This window comes from Cuculus canorus, chromosome 20, assembly GCF_017976375.1.
Source record: "Cuculus canorus isolate bCucCan1 chromosome 20, bCucCan1.pri, whole genome shotgun sequence".
Lineage (NCBI taxonomy): Eukaryota > Metazoa > Chordata > Aves > Cuculiformes > Cuculidae > Cuculus > Cuculus canorus.
In genome coordinates, this window is record NC_071420.1 from 4,562,399 (window position 1) to 4,581,082 (window position 18,684).

General features: G+C 66.2%; 2 protein-coding genes across 10 annotated transcripts; one reads left to right on the forward strand and one right to left on the reverse strand.

Moving 5' to 3' along the window:
• The first annotated feature begins 3,085 nt into the window (after nucleotides 1-3,085).
• On the forward strand, nucleotides 3,086-9,992 carry CORO6 (coronin 6). 4 transcript variants are annotated; one of them, XM_054085228.1, is made up of 12 exons: nucleotides 3,137-3,258; nucleotides 5,871-6,070; nucleotides 6,675-6,797; nucleotides 7,254-7,383; nucleotides 7,465-7,646; nucleotides 7,772-7,891; nucleotides 8,113-8,232; nucleotides 8,618-8,722; nucleotides 8,808-8,953; nucleotides 9,036-9,093; nucleotides 9,181-9,414; nucleotides 9,530-9,992. In XM_054085228.1, the coding sequence occupies exons 2-12, from the start codon at nucleotides 5,873-5,875 to the stop codon at nucleotides 9,650-9,652; spliced, it is 1,539 nt and encodes a 512-aa protein (XP_053941203.1). In that variant the 5' UTR covers nucleotides 3,137-3,258; nucleotides 5,871-5,872; the 3' UTR covers nucleotides 9,653-9,992. The 4 variants fall into 4 exon arrangements, with proteins under 4 accessions (XP_053941201.1, XP_053941202.1, XP_053941203.1 ...); XM_054085226.1 differs by lacking the exon at nucleotides 7,772-7,891 and having other exon boundaries at nucleotides 3,086-3,258; nucleotides 5,753-6,070; nucleotides 9,530-9,923; XM_054085227.1 differs by lacking the exon at nucleotides 7,772-7,891 and having other exon boundaries at nucleotides 3,087-3,258; nucleotides 9,530-9,923.
• Nucleotides 9,993-10,477: 485 nt separating this feature from the next.
• Nucleotides 10,478-18,252, reverse strand: ANKRD13B (ankyrin repeat domain 13B). 6 transcript variants are annotated; one of them, XM_054085222.1, is made up of 15 exons: nucleotides 17,983-18,252; nucleotides 14,407-14,542; nucleotides 14,084-14,208; nucleotides 13,967-14,012; nucleotides 13,559-13,702; nucleotides 13,238-13,427; nucleotides 13,057-13,123; nucleotides 12,887-12,968; nucleotides 12,751-12,815; nucleotides 12,543-12,673; nucleotides 12,270-12,427; nucleotides 12,024-12,176; nucleotides 11,778-11,938; nucleotides 11,492-11,572; nucleotides 10,480-11,394 (listed from the first exon to the last, which is right to left on the reverse strand). In XM_054085222.1, the coding sequence occupies exons 1-15, from the start codon at nucleotides 18,235-18,237 to the stop codon at nucleotides 11,164-11,166; spliced, it is 2,025 nt and encodes a 674-aa protein (XP_053941197.1). In that variant the 5' UTR covers nucleotides 18,238-18,252; the 3' UTR covers nucleotides 10,480-11,163. The 6 variants fall into 6 exon arrangements, with proteins under 6 accessions (XP_053941198.1, XP_053941196.1, XP_053941193.1 ...); XM_054085224.1 differs by having other exon boundaries at nucleotides 10,481-11,394; nucleotides 11,496-11,572; XM_054085223.1 differs by having other exon boundaries at nucleotides 10,478-11,307; nucleotides 11,496-11,572; nucleotides 12,024-12,427.
• Between the last annotated feature and the right edge of the window lie 432 nt (nucleotides 18,253-18,684).

Genomic DNA, 18,684 nt, shown 5'->3' on the forward strand with positions numbered 1-18,684 from the left:
CGCAGGTCCCCTGCTCCCATCGCAGCGTGTCCTGCCTTAATCCTCTCCGAGCTCCACGCTTCTCCCCAAGGGAGGGACCCTAAGCCCTTGGTGTCGCGGGGCAGAGGCAGGCGCTGGCACAGGAGGGGTCCGGGCTGGGCAGAGGGGGCTTGGCCACCCTCCGGCAGTGCCGCCAGAGGTGCTAACAGCCTGCCTGTGCTGCAAGACATCTCTGTTGGCACAACAAAAAGTTGCCCAGTGCCTTTTATTTCCCTTTATGGAGATGTGACGTCTGTGCGCTGGTTTGTAGGGATCATCCCAGGGCCAAGCAGTCCGGCCACACCGTGTGCCGGAGCACAAGCCCTCGGGGACGGCTGGCGGTGGAGCTGCAAACCAGGGAGGGGAGCGCTTCTGTCTGCCCTCCTGGATCTTCCTTTGGTGGCTGGGATCGTCCCCGTTCCCCCTAAAGACTTTGACTGATGTGCTCAGCTGTTTTTAAATGTGAACTTGTGCACTGATGTGCAGATTCAATGTTCTTGTTACTGAAAAGGAATAAAGGTTTATTTTGAAGATGACGTGGGTGTGTGACACCTCTTCCTGGGGTTGGGGGCAAGGAGTGATCCGTGCCGCTGTCGCAGCACAGGGTGGCAGCAGGAATGCACGGAGTCGGAGTCCGTGTGTGTGTCCCCTGCCAGAGGTGTAGATGGACCCATCTTTTATCCCAAGTGATCTCTGCAGGGTCTGCGGAGCCACACTCCCAAGTGAGATGCTCTTCCAGACCCTGCTGTGGTTGCAAGGAAGATGCCGGGAATTGTATATTGTAAAAAGGTCGGGACACTGCGTTGCTGCAGGCGGAGGGGCTGTGCGGAAGGTCTTGGGGTTTAAGTTCCAAGGAGGATGCAAGGTTTTCCCAGAGACCGGACCAGATCCGCTGTGACCACCCAAGAAGCTGAGCCGAATCCAAGCCCCGAATCACCGCAGTGGAAACAGATGGGGAAACGACCCCTCTCAGGTGAGTTGATTTTGCTCCGTCACGTCAAGGAAGCGTGGTGTAAAGGTCTGTCTGGCCTTGCTGTGACCAAGGGGGGAAAGGGACAGGCGGATCCCCGGGGCACAGCCCCGCTGTCCCTGCGGGAAGGTGGGCCGGGGCTGAGTGGGCACCAGCGCGTGGGGCTGGCGGTGTCCCTGGGGTGCCCCATCCCTCCCCAGTCCCTCCAGCATCGGATGGGAAAGCCTTCCCAGAGCCTTTTCTCCACTTGCTGAGGAAGTGGCTTAGAGTTGGGGGCATGGGGCGAGCTGGGGCCGTGGAGGGATGGGACAGGCAGGGGTGCCCTCTCCCTCCCTGCCACCCCTGTGTGCTGGGAATGCAGGGATGTCACCTTTTCCCTGCCTTTTTGCCAGCTGCCTCCTCCTGCCCAGCTCAGCCAATGCTCGTCTGGCTCCGCACAGTGCCCTTGTAGGGTCCAGGGCTTTGCTGTCTTTCCAGGAACCGCAGCTCCCCCCTCCCACGGTCCCAAAGCCCCGCAATCCCTTAATCCCCTTGGAGCAGGGCATCCCTGCGGCGCTGAGCGCTCCTGCATCCCAAATCTGGTGGCTGAACGTGCCCGTAACCATCCCGATACGCAGAGACGGGGCTGGCGGTGGGGTCCCATCGGGAGGGTTGAAGCTCTTATGCTCCTGGTGAACCTCTGGGGTGCTGCGGATGTCGGGAGCCCCGGGGCCGGCACGTGGGCATGGATTGTGGGGCTGGAGTGTCCCCGGGGTGCAGGGGGGCTCCCCCGGCCACGTGGAGGCAGAGGGGACCCCCAGCAGCTGGGGGGGGGGGGTGGAGGAAGGAGGGAGGGAAGGAAGGAAGGAAGGAAGGAAGGAAGGAAGGAAGGAAGGAAGGAAGGAAGGAAGGAAGGAAAAAGGGAGGGAAGGAAGGAAGGAAGGAAGGAAGGAAGGAAGGAAGGAAGGAAGGAAGGAAGGAAAAAGGGAGGGAAGGAGGGAGGAATGGAAGGAAGGAAGGAAAAAGGGAGGGAAGGAGGGAGGAATGGAAGGAAGGAAGGAAAAAGGGAGGGAAGGAGGGAGGAATGGAAGGAAGGAAGGAGGTAGGGAAGGAAGGAGGGAAAAAGGGAAGGAAAGATGGAAAAAGGGAGGGAAGGAGGGAGGAATGGAAGGAAGGAAGGAAAAAGGGAGGGAAGGAGGGAGGAATGGAAGGAAGGAAGGGAAAAAGGGAGGGAAGGAGGGGAGGAATGGAAGGAAGAAGGAAAAAGGGAGGGAAGGAGGGAAAAAGGGAAGGAAGGAGGGAAAAAGGGAAGGAGGGAGGAATGGAAGGAAGGATGGAAAAAGGGAGGGAAGGAGGGAGGAATGGAAGGAAGGATGGAAAAAGGGAGGGAAGGAGGGAGGAATGGAAGGAAGGAGAGAGGGAAGGAAGGAGGGAGGAATGGAAGGAAGGGAGGGAGGAATGGAGAAAGGATGGAAAAGGGAGGGAAGGAGAGAATGGAAGGTAAGGAGGAGGATGGAGGAAGAGGGAAGGAGGGACGGAATTGGAAGGAAGGAGGGAAAGGGACGGAAGGAGGGAGGAGGGAGGGAAGGAATGGAAGGAAGGAGGAGGGAGGGAGGGAATGGGGGGGGCAGTTGAGTGCTGTTCCAGGGTTCAGGGCAGGAGGGACTGTGGGGTCACAGCCCCCCCGTGTGCCCCTGGAGCAGAGGTGACAGTGGGGGGGAGGGAGGGCCGTGTCCCCCTCGGTCTCCCCCGGGGCTTTGGGCAGGGTCTGCCCGGCAGGAGGGGCAGGGGGGCTGCCACCCCGCTTTTGGGGGGGGGGGGGGGGCTGTGCCAGCGCTGCCCCATCCCTGCGGGCAGAGCCGGGGGGGGCGGTCACCCCGCGGGCAGAGGTGGTCCCCGCGGTGGCAGCAGCCGGGGAGGGGGGGGGGGTCGAGGGCTGATTCCCCCCGTGTGCTTCGGGCAGGCGCTGCTTTTGCTGTCCCCCCACCCCCTATCCAGCCCCGGGACACCCTGGGAGCCCCCGTGTTCGGGGCGGGCAGAGCCGGGGGGGCCGGGCCGGGGCAGGCGGGGCCGGTCCAAGCCCCCCCCCCTTCTCCCGGTGCCCTCCGGGGGGGGGTTGGGGGGTGCAGCGCCGGCCCCGATCCCGGCTCAGCTGTTTCTCTGCGGCAGCGGCGGAGCGGAGCGGGGCCGAGCGGGGCCGGGGGGAGTCGAAAGGAGCCGAGCCGGGCCGGGCGGAGCCGAGCCGGGAGCGCCGCGCAGGAGTCGCGCAGCGCAGGAGCCGCGCAGCGCAGGTGGGAGCGGGGACGGGAGGGGAGGGGGGGAAAGAGGATGGGGAGGGGGGGGAGATGGAGACGGGGTGCGGGGCTGAGAACCCCCGGCCCCTCGCCGCCCTGCACGGATGGCTATATTTGGAAAGTGACCTCTGGTCGTTCCCGAGCAGCCGCTGCGGATTCAATTGTGGCAACGTAATGGCATGGCCGGGAGCGGGGAGAGGGGGTCCTGCCCGCACCCACCCTGCACCCCGCCTGGGACACAGCTGTACCCCGCCTGCACCCACCCTGCAGCCTGCCTGCACCCCATCCCGCCCGCACCCCGCCTGTGTCACAGCCGTACCCCGCCTGCACCCCGACAGCTCCCTGACAGCACCCCAGCCCAGCCGCACCCCGCCTGCTCCCCGCTAACAACCCATTCCACTCGCACTCCACCTGTGCCGCAGCTGTACCCCACCTGCACCCCACCCGCAGCCTGCCGGCACCCACCCTGCACCCCGACTGCTCCCCGCCAGCACACCCTTCCACCTGACACGCACACTGCCTTTGTCCTACCCGTACCCTGCCTGCACCCCACCTGCTCCCTGCCTGCACCCCATCCCACCTGCACCCCGCCTGTTTCACACCTGTACCCCGCCTGCACCCCACCTGCTCCCTGCTAACACCCCATTCCACCTGCACCCCGCCTGTATCCCACCCATACCCCACCTGCACCCTGCCCGCTCCTTGCTTGCACCCAGTTAGCACCCCGTCCTGTCCCATCCCACTCCGCCTGTATCCCCCATACCACGCCTGCTCCCTGCTAGCACCCTTCTTGCACCCCATTCAACTCTCATGCCTGCAGAGCACCCCGCCTGCAGCCTGCCTGTATCACACCCACACCCCACCTGCACCCCGCCTGCTCCCCCATCCCATCTCACCTGCACCCCCCCTGCACCCCATCCGACTGTTACACCAGCCTGCAGCCCACCTGAACTCTGCCTGCCCCCCATTTGCTGCTGCCCATCCCCTGTCCAACTCTGCTCTGTGCAGCTTGCGCCCCACACACTGCCTGCACCCCTCCTGCACCCCACAGCCTCCCTGCACTCTGCTCAGCTCTGCCTGCAACCCCCTGCACCCCACATACTGCCTGCACCCCACTTAGCTCTGTCTGCACCCCACAGCCTCCCTGCACCCCTTTCAGCTCTGCCTGCACCCCCTGCACCCCACACACTGCCTGCACGCCGCTAGCTCTGCCTGCACACCCCCCTGCACCCCACAGCCTCCCCGCACCCTGCTCAGCTCTGCCTGCACCCCACAGCCTCCCTGCACCCCGCTCAGCTCTGCCTGCACCCCCCCTGTACCCCACATGGCCTCTGCCCAGGCTGTTCCCCCTTCCCTGGGCACCCCAAGCTCTGCTCCCACTGCTGATGGACAAAGTGGAGGGTGTCCCCCGTGGAGCCCCTCACTCCTCCCCAGGGCTGGGGGTGGTGTCTGGGGCAGGGGGTGATGCCAGCGATGCTGGCGTCCAGTGCTGATGGGGAGCAGGGCTCCAGGACCCCCTCAGCACCGCGTTCTGACCCGCACCCGCTCTGCCAGGCTAGGGGTGATGTTGAAGGGCTGTGGGGGGGCCTCGGGGTCACCATGGACCGGGCAGATGTGCCCTGGCCAAAAGCCACTGTCTGGGATGCAAAGGAGCAGATGTGCTCCTGCACCGCTGTCCCTACAGGATGGGCACAGCGGTGCTGAGCCCTCTGCGCTGTGGTTTGGTGGCGGGATGTGGCCCATGGCACTGTCTGAGGCTCTAAAGGAGTCCAGGGGACCCCCCGGGCTGGTCAGTGGCTCAGGGGTGCTGCAGAGCCCCAGCTCCATGGGTTTGGGGGTCCTCAGGGGCTCAGTGCCCCTCAGCCGTGTCCCGGGAGCAGCGCAGGGTCAGGATGCGGATGGGTGAATGAGACCCTGCAGGGGCCACGCTGCACGCCGGGGGGCTCCTCTGCATCCGTGGGGCTGTGCCGGGACTGACCCTCACCCGGGATCCCCATCGGGTGGGTGGGTTGGGGGCGCAGAGCGGGTGGCACACACCGAGCCCCAGGCCGGGGGGGTTTGGCTGGAGCCGTGGGGCAGCCGACACCAGAGGCGCAGCATCGGTGCTGGGTCACGGCAGGTGACCTCGGGCCACTGGTACAGGGTGGGACACAAGAGGACAAGCTGCGAGCCGGTGCGTGGCACCTCTTATGTCCACTCTAAAAATCCTCTCAGCTCCACTTCTCTACTGCAGCTGCTCCCGTGCCAACCCCAGCGCTGGCGGTGGGGCACGGCCACCGGGCATGGCACAGCCTCCGGGCATGGCACAGCTGCATACCGCGGCACAGCCGTGCCCCTGCGCAGCCATCAAGCAGCTCCAGCCGTGGGGTGCCCGTTCCCCAGCGCTTGCAGCACCCCCGGCACCAGGGCTGCCCCGAATCCCTGCTGCATAGCTGGGACCATGTTGGGCACCATCCTGCCCCCTCACTCCCCATCATCTCCGTGTCCCCAGGCTTTCCCCCATGCTCAGGGCAGGGGTTTCTCTCAGACTATGAGGCTTGAGGGGTGCGAAGCCCCTCGGCGCTCTGCTGGGGGGTGTCGTGCCCTGACCCTGCGCCCGTCCCCCCCAGCCATGAGCCGCCGCGTGGTGCGCCAGAGTAAGTTCCGGCACGTCTTCGGGCAGCCGGTGAAGGCCGACCAGATGTACGAGGACATCCGCGTCTCCAAGGTGACATGGGACAGTTCCTTCTGTGCCGTCAACCCCAAGTTTGTGGCCATCATCGTGGAGTCTGGTGGCGGGGGAGCCTTCATGGTCCTGCCCCTCACCAAGGTGAGTGGGGAGGACACTGGGGTCTGTTCCCTCCGGTGGGTATTGAGGGGGGGATATGTTGATGGGCTCTGCGTTTGGGGGGGCGGCTGTGACCCTCCTGGCTTTGCCCCAACGTCCCTGTCCTCATGTGGGGGTTTGGGGAAGAGGCAGCGTGGGGTCCTCGTTGGTACCTACGAAGGGTGATGTCCCAGGAGAGACCAAGATGATGTGGGAAATGCCTGACTGCTTTCTCCCCAGCCCAAATTCTCCTGGGGCACATGATGGTCCAGGGAGCATCCCAGCGGGGTGGGGGTCTGCCCTGCCCACCCCAGCAGCGAGGCTGGGGACCCCCTCCTTGCCACTGCAGGGGACACAAAGCAACCTCTCCCAGGGCTGTGCATGGTTCTCCATGTCCCTACAGGGCCTCGTGCTTGCTGACCCCAATTCCCACTGCCTGCCTCAGTTTCCCCCTTCAAGGCCAGCGCAAAGCTCTGGCCACCACCAGGATGCTCTGTGCATCCCTGCTTGTGCCGTGTGGTGGCTGGGCTGGGGCTTGGGGGGGGTTACCTGGCAGGACTCCCCCCGCAGCTGCCGGGGGACTCATCCCGGTCACTCGGCATTGCAGACGGGACGAGTGGACAAGAACCACCCGCTGGTGACGGGACACACGGCGCCCGTGCTGGACATCGACTGGTGTCCCCACAACGACAACGTCATCGCCAGCGCCTCAGAAGACACAACCGTCATGGTGAGGGGCCGGACGCTGGGATTGAGGGGGTGGCGGGGCGCTGGGGGAGCGGCGCGGAGCATCCCCCCCCCACCCTTCGCCGCCTGCAAAGTGTCACTGGTCTATTTTTAGCCCCGGTGCCATGCGTTTGCGCTGGCGGCGGCTGCTCTCTCCATGATGCAGCAGTTTGTGCTAAATATACCCTCCCTGGCGACTCAGCACCCAGGAATAGCTATGGGGGGGGGGGGGGCTTGGGGGGCTGTGCCCCAAATGTGCCCCCTTCCCTGTGCCCACCAAGCACCAGGGATGCAGCCCAGGACGCAGGCGCTGCTGCCACCCCTGCACCACCCTCCCCGCAGGCTGAGCCGGGATTAACGATGAAGTTAATTGGCTCTCAGGCCCTCAGCCGCTTAGTGCTCAGCTGCAGGGTGATCCCCGTCACCCCACATCCCTCTCTCTGTCCCCCCCCCTCCCCAGGTGTGGCAGATCCCTGACTATGTCCCTGTGCGTAATATCACGGAACCGGTGGTGACGCTTGAGGGACACTCCAAGCGGGTGGGCATCATCTCGTGGCACCCCACTGCCCGCAACGTCCTCCTCAGCGCAGGTGAGAGGGTCCCAGGTCGCCATCCCCAGGGTTGGGTGGGATCCGTAGGGTGACGGCACCCACCCCGTTGTTCCTCTGCAGGCTGTGACAACCTGGTGATCCTCTGGAACGTGGGCACGGGGGAGATGCTGCTGGTGCTGGAGGACATGCACACCGACCTCATCTACAACGTGGGCTGGAACCGCAACGGCAGCCTCCTGGTCACCACCTGCAAGGACAAGAAGGTCCGCGTCATCGACCCGCGCAAGCAGCAGGTCGTGGCGGTGAGTGCCCCAACCGTGTCCCCTCCGCCATCCCGTGGTCCCCCCTGTGCCTGCCTGACCCTACTAACCACCCGCCCCCCGCCCCGTCTCTGTCTTTGCTTTTAACCCGCTAACGGCCGGCGCAGGAGAAAACCAAACCGCACGACGGCGCCCGCCCCATCCGCGCCATCTTCATGGCTGATGGCAAGATCTTCACCACGGGCTTCAGCAAGATGAGCGAGCGGCAGCTGGGCCTCTGGGACCTGGTACGAGACAGCGGCTCCTGCCAGGCCGGCGCCGCCCCAGGGACCCCGCGGAGCCAGGGATGTGCTGGGTGCCAGGGATGCTTCCAGCAGCGCGTGTGCCTTTGGAGCCTCCTGTGCTCCCCAAGAACAAGACTCGGCGGCTGTTTTGGGGGATGAATCCGGACCCCCCCAGTTTTCCCTGCCGCCCCTGCTCCGTGCTGACTCTCTCCCCCTGTCCCCAGGAGAGGTTTGCCCCCCACGAAGGGCTGAGGCCCGTGAGGGCCGTCTTCACCCGGGAAGGACACATCTTTACCACGGGCTTTACCAGAATGAGCCAGCGGGAGCTGGGCTTGTGGGACCCGGTAACGAGGCCGCATGGAGTGCTGCCCCCGGGAACTTGGCCCCCCCCGCCCCGATCCCCTGTACCCCAATGTCCTGGGATGGGGTGCCCGCTGCATCCTCCCCTTCCAAAGATGCCAAGTTCCCAAGTGTGCCGTGCTGTGCTGGGCGTGGGGAAAGGGGCTGGGGGTGCTGGGGGGGTGGGATCCAGGCTTGGTGCACCCCATTGTGCAGGTAAGTGGTGCTGGGAGGGGGTCTCATGCAAAACTGCCTGCCCAGGGGGTTGTGTACCTCGTGGGGGGACAAGCCTGAACCCCGCAGTGTGCTGTGGCTAACGCGTGTCACTAACTGGGACGAGGGTTTGGGGGCCATCACTCACTCCCCCTCTCACCCGCTCCGACTCTACAGAAAAACTTTGAGGAGCCCATCGCCCTACAGGAGATGGACACGAGCAACGGGGTCCTGCTGCCCTTCTATGACCCTGACTCCAGCATCGTCTACCTCTGTGGGAAGGTAACGTCTTCTTTGGGATGTACCCCCCCCCAACCCCATCTTTGGGGGTACCGGTGCTGACAGACACCCATCGCCGCATCCGCAGGGGGACAGCAGCATCCGATACTTTGAGATCACCAACGAGGCGCCCTACGTGCACTACCTGAACACCTACAGCAGCAAGGAGCCGCAGCGCGGCATGGGCTTCATGCCCAAGCGCGGGTTGGATGTCAGCAAGTGCGAGATTGCCAGGTGAGAGCTGGAGGGGGAACATCGGGGGGAGGTGGAGGGGTCGGGGGGGTGGCCGGACCCTGACCACCTCTGCCCCACGCAGGTTCTTCAAGCTGCACGAACGCAAGTGCGAGCCCATCGTCATGACGGTGCCGCGCAAGGTGAGCCCACGGGGGTCCCAGGGGAGGTGGGGTGGTCTGGAGAGGGGCATAGACCCCCAGCTCACCTCCATCTCCCTCGCCCCGCAGTCAGACCTCTTCCAGGATGATCTGTACCCCGACACGCCGGGTCCCGAGCCAGCCCTGGAGGCAGACGAGTGGCTGTCAGGGAAGGACGCAGAGCCCATCCTCATCTCGCTGCGGGATGGCTACATCCCCGTCAAGAACCGGGAGCTGAAGGTGGTCAAGAAGAACATCCTGGACAACAAGCCCCCCCCGGGTCCCCGCCGCCACAGCCACTCCGCCTCTGAGCCCGACTTCTCTGTGAGTGCCCTGGGGATGGGGACGCGATGGCAGGGCTATGCCCCGACCTGGGGTGGGGTTGTGGGGGTCGGAGGGGACGCCCTGGTGACCCCACATTTCCCTCACCACCCCGCAGCGGCCAGCTTTGGAGGAGGTGCTGGAGGAGATCCGTGTCCTGAAGGAGATGGTCCAAGCGCAGGAGAAGCGCATCTCCGACCTGGAGAACAAACTCTGCCAGTTCACCAATGGCACAGACTAGTGTGATGGCCACGGGCAGGACGAGGACGGCCACGACCCCCCCCGGGGATTAAAGCCGAATCCCCGCAGAGGGCAGGAGCCCAGAGCCGTCTTCTTTCCCCAGGAGCCAAGGCTTCAGCGAGGGGGTCGGACCCTGAACCCCCTCGCTGGCATCGGTCGCATCCTGCTCCCAGGGTGGCTCTGCACAGCAGCACCCGCTGCAGCATCCTGGGGGGGGTCATGTTTCGGTACCCACAGACCAGAGCTGCTGAGCTGAGCATCCCTCCTCGGGGACCTGCAAGTGGGTGCTAGGACAGGGCGCTGCTGGTCCCCCCCCCAGCCAGGATACGCTTGGATACGGTGCTGCCCCCACCCCATCACCTCCCGCTGCCCCATCGTCCCCCTTGGCGGGTGCTCCCACCTGGCTCTTGGCTCCTGGGTCCCCCTTTAATAAAGGGCTTGGCCACCTGTGGCTGCATGGGGGCTACCAGGAATGTGGGACCACCAAGCTGGGGGGACCCTGCCTGCACCCCGACGCCCGCAACGCCCCAGCGCAGGCAGAGAGAGGCCGAGCGAGACGAACATTAAAGAGCATTTATTGGTGTTGGCCGCGGTCGGAGCTGCTCAGGCTCCCCCGGCCATGGCCCAGATGTCGCTTGTGGGGTGCATGGAGGATGGGGGGGCGGGGGTGGCTACGAAAAGTCCCAGGGGAGCGATCCCGGCCCCCCCCCAGCCCCCTGTGTGCAAAGGAGGAGCAGCTCGGGGCCAGGGGGGCCGGGGTTAGCACCATTTGACAGAAGTTTTCTCTGGGGGGGTCAGTGCCTGGGATGAGGGGGTGCAGCGCTGCCAAAGAGGGGGGGGGGCATCCGAGCAGGGTGAGGGCAGTGCGAGCAGGGTGTTGGAGGTGGGGGGGAATGACACTGGGCAGCCTTTCACGGACAACCCCTCCGCTGGCCCAGCGGACCCCCGTGCCATGGGGGGGGGGCAGCTGTGCAGCCCCACACTGACCGTGCGGTGCAATGGGGCTGAGCCCCCCCTCTGCCCCCCCTGTGTTGGCAGGCAGAGCAGCTCCCGGGTAAGTGCACTTGGTAGCGCCTGGGCAGGGGGGCCGAGGGGGCTGGGGGCAGCTCCGGGGGCACCCCGGGACCCCACATGGCTGGCAGCCCCCCCCCATCTGGGGCAAAATGTGGCCCCCACCACCTTCCTGGGGCGAGGGGCCGAGCAGCACCCCATCGAGGGGCTAGGACTGTCCTGGGGGTGGGGTACAGTCTGTGGGGTTACCCCCTCTCTGGTCCCGGCCGCCCCCGCTGCAGCGCTGTCCCCCACTCCCCCTCTGTCCTGCTGGGGGGTGCCTCCCACCCCCCACAACTCGGTACCACCCCGGCTATGGGGACGATCTCCCCCACGCCAGGGCCAAATCCTGCACTGCCCCCCGTCCCCCTTTGCCCTCCACAGTGCTCGGGCTGGATCCCCCCCACCCCGCTCCCCTCCGTGTCCCCATCCGTGTTCCCATCCCTGTTGGGGTGGGGGGGCTCAGCAGAGGCGTGGGGTCACTTCTCCGTCAGCGAGAGCTGCAGGATCCGCTGCAGCTCCTCTTCCTCCTGGCGCGTCCGGCGCTCGGCCTCCTCTTGCTCCCGCGCCGACAACGCCATCGCCAACCGCAGCTGCTCGGCGTAGCTGGGGAACAGGGCGCTGGGCCCCCCGCCACCCCCTCCCGGGGCTGGGGGGACAGCGGGACGGGGGGACACCGTGTGCTGGGGAGTCCTGGGGGAGGGGGGGGGGTGGCAGCATCTCAGCGGGAGTCCCTATGGGGATGACACCCACTCCCGCTCCCCCCGGGTGTGGGCTGCCTGAACCTTACCAACCTGTCGCCTCGGCGGCTCTCATGCGACATGGGGTGTGTGCCCGGTTTGCTGTTGGTCAACGCTTCCCAAATGGTCACCTGCGGCCGGTGGCGGAGGGATGCTCGGAGGGTGGCACCCCCTTAGCACCCCAAACCCCAGCCCTTCTGTGTGAGCTGTGCCCCTCTACTGTGGGAAGCAGGGCTGCTGCGAGGTCCCGGGGCAGCATCGGGATGGGGCGGTGGGAGCAGCGCGGATGCCAGCTGGAGGGTAGGAAGAGGATGGGGAGAAGGTGGCAGTGCCCACCTGGTCGTACTCGCTGCCTGCTTCCAGCAGGCTCTGCTGGATGGCAAACTGCAGCAGATCATCCTCATCCTCCCGCAGCGTGTCCTGGTGGGTGCCCACCACGCTGTACCCTCGCGGCACTTCGAACAACGCCGGGTCCATCTCGCACACCCGGCACGAGGCTGCGGGGAGACAGGCTTTGGAGCAGCTGAGCACCCCGCTGTGTCCCCACCACCCTCCACCGTGTCCCCCTCTCCCCCCCCGTACTCAGGGAGCTGGAGCTGCTGACGCTGGAGGAGTCGCTGCTGGGTGAGGGCGCCTCGCTGCTGGGGCTGTGCCGCAGGGAGCTCACGGGCTCGTCGCACCCATTGAGGTTCCCGAAGGTGATGCGGGCGTTGAGGATGTGGAAGATGGGGATTTCTGCGGGAAAGAAAGGGGGGGGAAAAAAAAAAAGCAGGGAGGGAAGCTGGCTGCGCCACCCACATCGGAGACAAAGACCCCCCCTCCCCGTACCAATCTTGACGGGGAAGCCGGGCGGGAGGCGCAGGGTGATGAAGTCCCGCAGTTTGGCGAAGAGAGCGTTGCTTATTGCCATGAGGTCAATGATGGGGGCAACCTGCTCACAGAGGGACAGCGGGTGGTCCTCGCACAGCCACAGCTTCGCCTTGAACCTGCCGGGGACAGGCGCCGGGCTGGGGACCCCTGCCTGCCCCCCCAGGGGCTCCGCAGCGGTTGGGGGGTGGACAGGGGGGGAGATATCCCTCGGTTTGCTCCTTCCTCCCTCACTTCTGCGTCTTGGTGGTGAGCTCCATGGGCCGCCCCATGTCCCGGTTGCCCAGCTCGAAGTTGGGGTTGAAGTACTCCTCAGGGGTGATGGCGGTGGGGTTGGCGTGGCTCAGCGTTTGTGTGATCAGTGTCTGCAGGACAGCCCGGGCACCATCACAGAGGGTTCAACCACCACCGGGCCGCCCCGCAAGGCTCTCGGGACACTCACCCCGTTGTTGGGCCCCACGTGTTGCTCAGCGATGCCCAGGAAGGACTGCAGGGGGGTCTTGCTGCCTGCAGGAGAGGAGAGGGTGAGGGCTGGAGCCAGCACAGCGCCCTGCCCGTCCTGCCCGCGCCGGCTCCACCTTTGCTCTTGCCCTTGTGCTGGTCTGAGAGGTGTTCCGTCCGCGTCCGCGTGATCAGCTCCACATTGGACGCGCCGTAGACCTAGACAAGGAGGGGGAAGATGAGAGATGGATACCCCTTCAAAAGTGGCCATACCCACCCAGGCAGCTCAACATCCCCGGCCCTTCACCTTGGCCTCGTATCCATTCACCATTTCTGTCTTCTCGCTCCTCCAGCCCAGGATCCCAGATTTGTTCCTGGGATGCAATAGAGCACCATGATGGTCTTGCTCAGACAGCCCAGGGTGTGGGTGTAGGCACCCCAAGGGGCTGCTCACCCCCAGGGAAGGGCTGGTGCTGCCCCCAGCCCACCTCTCAAAGGCGATGTTCTTGGTATCGAGCTGGGTGGTGACGACGGGGGCCGTCAGCCGCCCCATCACCTGCTCCTCGGTGGGCTGCACAGCAGCCAGCAGCACCTCCTGGTCATGGCCAGCCAGGGCCAACGTCTCCGAGTAGACCACTCGCCGGTCGTGGTCAATCTCCATCACCACCGCGCTGGTGTCTAGCAGCAGCAGGAGGGTCAGGGTACGCAGGAACAACCGCAGTCCCCACCACATCACCTGGTGCCGCCGCAGCACCGAGGGGCTCTGCCAGTGCTCCTTGGCAAGGGGAGACATCCCAGTGCCGGCTCACCTTGTCCTCGAAAGACGAAGCTGCGGTTGCCTCGCTGCCAGGTCATATGGTCGAAGCCCAGCAGCGTGGTGTCCACCCGCAGGTTCTGGCCACTCTTCCACACCTTGTAGGTGTCACTGGGGCAGATCTTGGACACCAGCGGCACTGGGGAAGAGACGGCGATAGCCCAGCCAGGGATGGGGCCACCCTACACCCCCAGGGGGGCTGGCAGCGCTGAGCTGGATGGGAGATGTGCCCGAGAAGCCAGCCCCTCGGTGGGATGGAGATCTTGGCGTGCTGGCGGGCAAGAGGACAGGTGTCCCCCATCCTGGGAACGGGGATGGATGCTGGGGCTGGGGGCAATGCCAGAAATGGGGGAGACTGCTGGGAACCCCCTGCTGCCCCCTCGATGCTCTGCCCCGCGCTTACCCCAGCTGGTGAACTCCCACTTCATCTCCACATAGAAGTCCTGGGCCTGCAGACAGCACGCTGAGGTCAGGGGGAGCCCGTGGCCAGCATCCCCCCAGCCCTGCTGCCGGGAGGTACCTTGCGCAGCTTCTCCAGCAGGATGGGGATCCCAGCCAGGCGCTTGATGGCTCTCTGGTAGTCGCGGTAGCGCAGGACCAGCTGCACCAGCTCCAGGTCACGGGTGCTCACAGCCTCCTGCAGGACTGCGGGGCAGAGAGGGGCAGTGCCCAGGGAGATGGCACGGCACGGCACAGCAGGGCAGAGCCAGCCACGGCACGGAGCCACACGCATGTAGCACCGCGTGAGCTGTCCTTTGGGAAGCTGCAGCGCCAGGCTGAGCGTTCCCATGTTCCTGCCCAGGCAGCGTGGCAGGGCACAGAGGCAGCGAGCCGCCCGCTCACCTGTCCAGCCGCTGCGGTTCTCCTTGCCCACGTCGGCGCCATGCTTCAGCAGCACCCTGGCGCACTCCAGGTGGCCCAGCGTGGTGGCCAGGTGCAGCGGGGTGCGTCCTCGGGGGTCCAGCTGCTCAATGTCGGCCTGTGGGGAGGTTGCAGAGCTCAGAGGACATGCGCTGGACAGACCTTTCCCCGTACCCCGTACCCTCCTGCAGACCCAAGGCTCCGAGCTGGAGCAGCTGGGGAAAGCAGCCAACATTTGTGGGTATCTCAGAGAGCATCCCCATCCCTGATCTCCCCCAAGAGACGCACGGGCACTGCCCCCCAACAGGCTTTCCCTGCTCCCCATAGCCGCTGCCAGCCCCACGGAGAGGTGGAGAGAGTTTGGCGGTGGCTGCCAGCACGCGCCACGGAGCAGGAGCATGGCACGGCAGCGGGGAGCACGGATGCCAGCGGTGCATGGAGTTCTGCACGGCTTGATGCAGCTGCAGGCTCGGGAAAAGCCCCCACCGCAGGGATTTGGAGGTGGGGGCTGCCGTCCAGTTGCCAGGCAGCAGCTTGCTGGCAGCCCCCCTCCACCAGGGCTGGAAACGTGGCGGGCGACGTGGGTTGCGGCGGGCGCACGTGTTCCCCTGCCTGAGCCGGGGGGTGGGCGGTTGCGTGAGTGGAGCGGCTGCTTGGAGGATCCCTGAGCCCTTGGGGAGCCACGCGCTGGGGCTGCGATTGTTTGTGCCAAGCCTGGAGCCTGGCGCTCAGCCAGCCCCGAGGAATCCCTCGCCCGCTGGCAAGCGGCGCTGGGCACCCCGAGCACCCAAGGGCCCCGCTCCTCCGTGCGGTGCAGCATCGCACCCGTGCCCGAGGCTGGGGACACGACTCGGAGCCCGACGGAGCAGCAGGGCGGGGAGCTCAGCCTTTGTCCCCCCAGCACCCAGCAGGGACAGAAGCCTTGTGCCCGGAGGGGGGCAGTTGGATGCTGCCGGAGCAGAGGGAATTGGGGACAAAGCCTAAAACAGGGCATGAGCTGCAGGGAGGCCACCCCCAGGAGGACAAACCTGGGGTGCAGGACCCAGAGGTGCCAGCTGGGACCGGGCACCTCAGAGGTGTTTGGGGCTGGACAGGGATGGGGTGTGGGCTCTCGGTGCCCAGGCTCCAACCCGCAGCAAGTCCCTGCCTCGCTCCTGGGCATGTCCTTCTGTCCCTCTGCTTCAGGGATGTCCCCATCCATGCCCAGCATGTGGGCATCGCCCCGCCCCTCATCCCCAGGGGCTCACCAGGCAGGGGGATCCCCCAGGCTGCCCACACAGCTGGAGCAAAACAGCCCCCCCAGTTCCCCGGGAGCCAATGTGCTGCTCCAACGCTCTCCAGGCGACTGCTGCTTCTTAATTGCGCTAATGAAATGACTCTAATTAAAGCAATCGCCCCCCAGCCGGGGGACAGGTGCTGCAGGCTCAGCAGGGCTCCCCAGCTGCAGCGCTGCCCCAGCGCCGGGTGGGATGAGGGTCCCCGCTGTGGGGACGCAGCATCAGGGCCACCCCCGGGGGAGACAGCGTGACCCAATTTTTACCAGCGAGAGCCTCGGTCCCAGGCTCTGGCGCTGGGATGGCTCTGGCACTGGGATGGCTCGGGGGCTGTGGCACAGCCCGCTGAGTGCTGCCTGTCTTGGGGCTCTGACACCCATCAGAGATGGGGACAGGGATGGCTTTGGAGTGGCAGCGGTGCGGCACAGGACCGCAGCTCGGCGGCTCCTCCTCCTGTGCCAGGCGCATGGCACAGCGCAGCCCCTCTGGTGGGGTTGTCCCCAGGGTGGGGGACCTCCGTGCGGGCACAGACCCCTGCACGTGCTTCTGGGTGGCAGCGGGGGACACGGGAGGTGGTGCCATGCGCTGCTGTCCCTGTGCAGCCCCAGGTCTCCGCCACGCGTGACAGGGCAGGATGTGGCGTGGGGTGTCCTGGCACAATGAGCTCCGTGTCACTGCCTGCCACATCCTAGTGGTGTCCCTGCCACGGGGACCCTCTGTCCCTCACTCCCCAGGTGGAGGCAAGCATGGATGGGCGCTCATGGTGACAATTCAAGGGTGACCACGCAGGGCCCTTATGGGGACATGGAGAGCAGCAGCGCTGCAGCTGCCCCGGTGCCTCCCAGCCCGAAACACCTGCATTTGTAGGGGGTGCCCTGTGCGGTGCCACTGCCCCACACGGGTCCCCAGGGTGGCAGGAAGGCAGAACCCCTGGGCAGGGGGACACCCAGCCCCCAGCATCACCCCCAGCACCTGCCCCGACCCACTTAGCAGGGGATGCTCCGGCACAGAGAAGGGCTGAGCCGTGTCCCCAGATGCCCTGGATGAAGGTGGGGGGCTGAGCCTGGGCTACCCCACCTCCTTCCTCCGACCCCCCCTGCCCTGGGCTCTGCCTCACTGCACCCACGGACCCCCACGCGCCCCCCAGGCTGCACACAGGGACGGCTTCGCTCTCGCCCTGCAAATGGCAGCAGGGACAGCGGGGACAGTGGGGGCCATGGCAGAGCCCCTCCATGGCCGGGCTTGGGGGAGCGGGTGAGAAATCCTCCCTGCAGGCCAGCGGGGCCGCAGAAACCCTCGCAGCCCCTGCATCTCCCCACACCCGCTGGGCTGCCACTACCTTGATCTCCGCCTCACCGGGCTCCTGGGAAAAATGACCCCAAATTATGATGGAAACAAAACCATCTGCGATGCGGTGAGGGGCCAGGGCGATGCTGGCGTAGCCCCCCGGCCGGCCCCCACAATGGAAGCGGGTGTGGCGGGAGCCATTGGCTGCATCCCGGTGGGAGCATCACGGCGACCCTCCCTGCGCGCATCGCCGGGGTCCATCCGGCGTGGCCCTCAGCACCCTGGGGTACCAGGAGCTGGGCTGGGGAGCAGGGATGCTCAGGCACAGCCTCGTCGCCAGCGCCTGCGGTTTCCTGCATCTTCGGGGTTGGGTTTTAATTACCTGAATTGCAACGCCGCTGGGGAGAGGGAGGCTGGGAACCTGCCTGGGGACGTGCCCGCCACCCCATTCTGTCACCAGACAGCTCGGGGGGTTCCTAGGCTGGGGGGCAAGGTGGGTTCCCCCCACCCTGAGGAGAACCCGCTTGCGCCCTGGGCTGCGGGACTGTGCCCCGGCAGTATCAGGGCCTCGTGTCCCCTCCGAGAGGGGCTCATCCTGAGGGTGTGGAGCTGGGGGGCTGCACCCCCAGCGAGGCTGGGAGCACCCCAAGAAGTGAGATGCCAGCTGGGGCGCTGGGGACCCGCAGAGGCCTAGCAAGGAGCTGGGGACACGTGGGGAGGGATGCTTGGGGGCTGCGTGCGCCGGGGGATGCAGGAGACCCGCGGGTGGTACCCACCGCTCCCCGACAGCCCCGGAGGCAGTGGCTTCAGTGCCGGGGACACCCGGCACCCCCAAACCTCTGCCAGCCACTCCCTTCCCATCCTCATCCTCATCTCCATCCTCATCCCAGCCCCACACCCGGCTGCATCCCGGGGCCATTGCATCAGCCCGAGCCGAACCGGGCTGTCCCGGGGGTGCCCCCCCCCGCCCCAGGCCCTTTCCCCGCCGCCCCCCCACCTGCTTGGTGCTGAGCTCCCGGTCCAGGTCGCGGGCTCGGTTGTGCCAAACGAGGTAGTGGAGCGGGTACCTGCCCTCCGGCCCCTTCCTGCCCGAGCAAGACGCGAGCATCCTCCGTGCATGCTGGAGCGGCGGGCGCGGCGCGGGGCGGAGCGGGGCGGGCACGGCACCTCCCGCACCGGGCTGCCCCCGAGGCCCCCCCCCCGCCCCGCACCCACCGGCCTCATGGGACTTGTAGTTGCCCCTCCCCGGCATCCTCCTCCTCTTCGCTTTCTCCACCCGCGACCGCTCAGCCCATCACCGCAGCCTCTGACCCCGCGGGGGAAAGAGGGGGGAGGGCTGCAAAGGGGCGCTTTGATGGCACTCAGACCTCCCCCCCACACACACCCCAGCGTACTGATTCTAGGGGGAAGCAGGGTGCTCAACACACTCAGCCCCCCTCCAGCCTCTGGAGGGATCCATCATCATCATCATCCTCCTCCTCATCTCCGGGCACATGGTGGGGCAGGGGCTAAGGCAGCTGGCGGGGGGGGGCTGGGGGATGTTCTGTGCCCCCCACCCCAGGGAAGCACCAGGCTCGGGGCCCCCCGGCCCCGTTTCCTTTTCCGCCTGCGTTTCTCCGGCACGGGCGTCGTGTTTTTCCGGCTGCTGCCCGAGAACAATGCGAGGCTGGGCCTCCGTTGGCCGCCTTGGCCTCAGCTG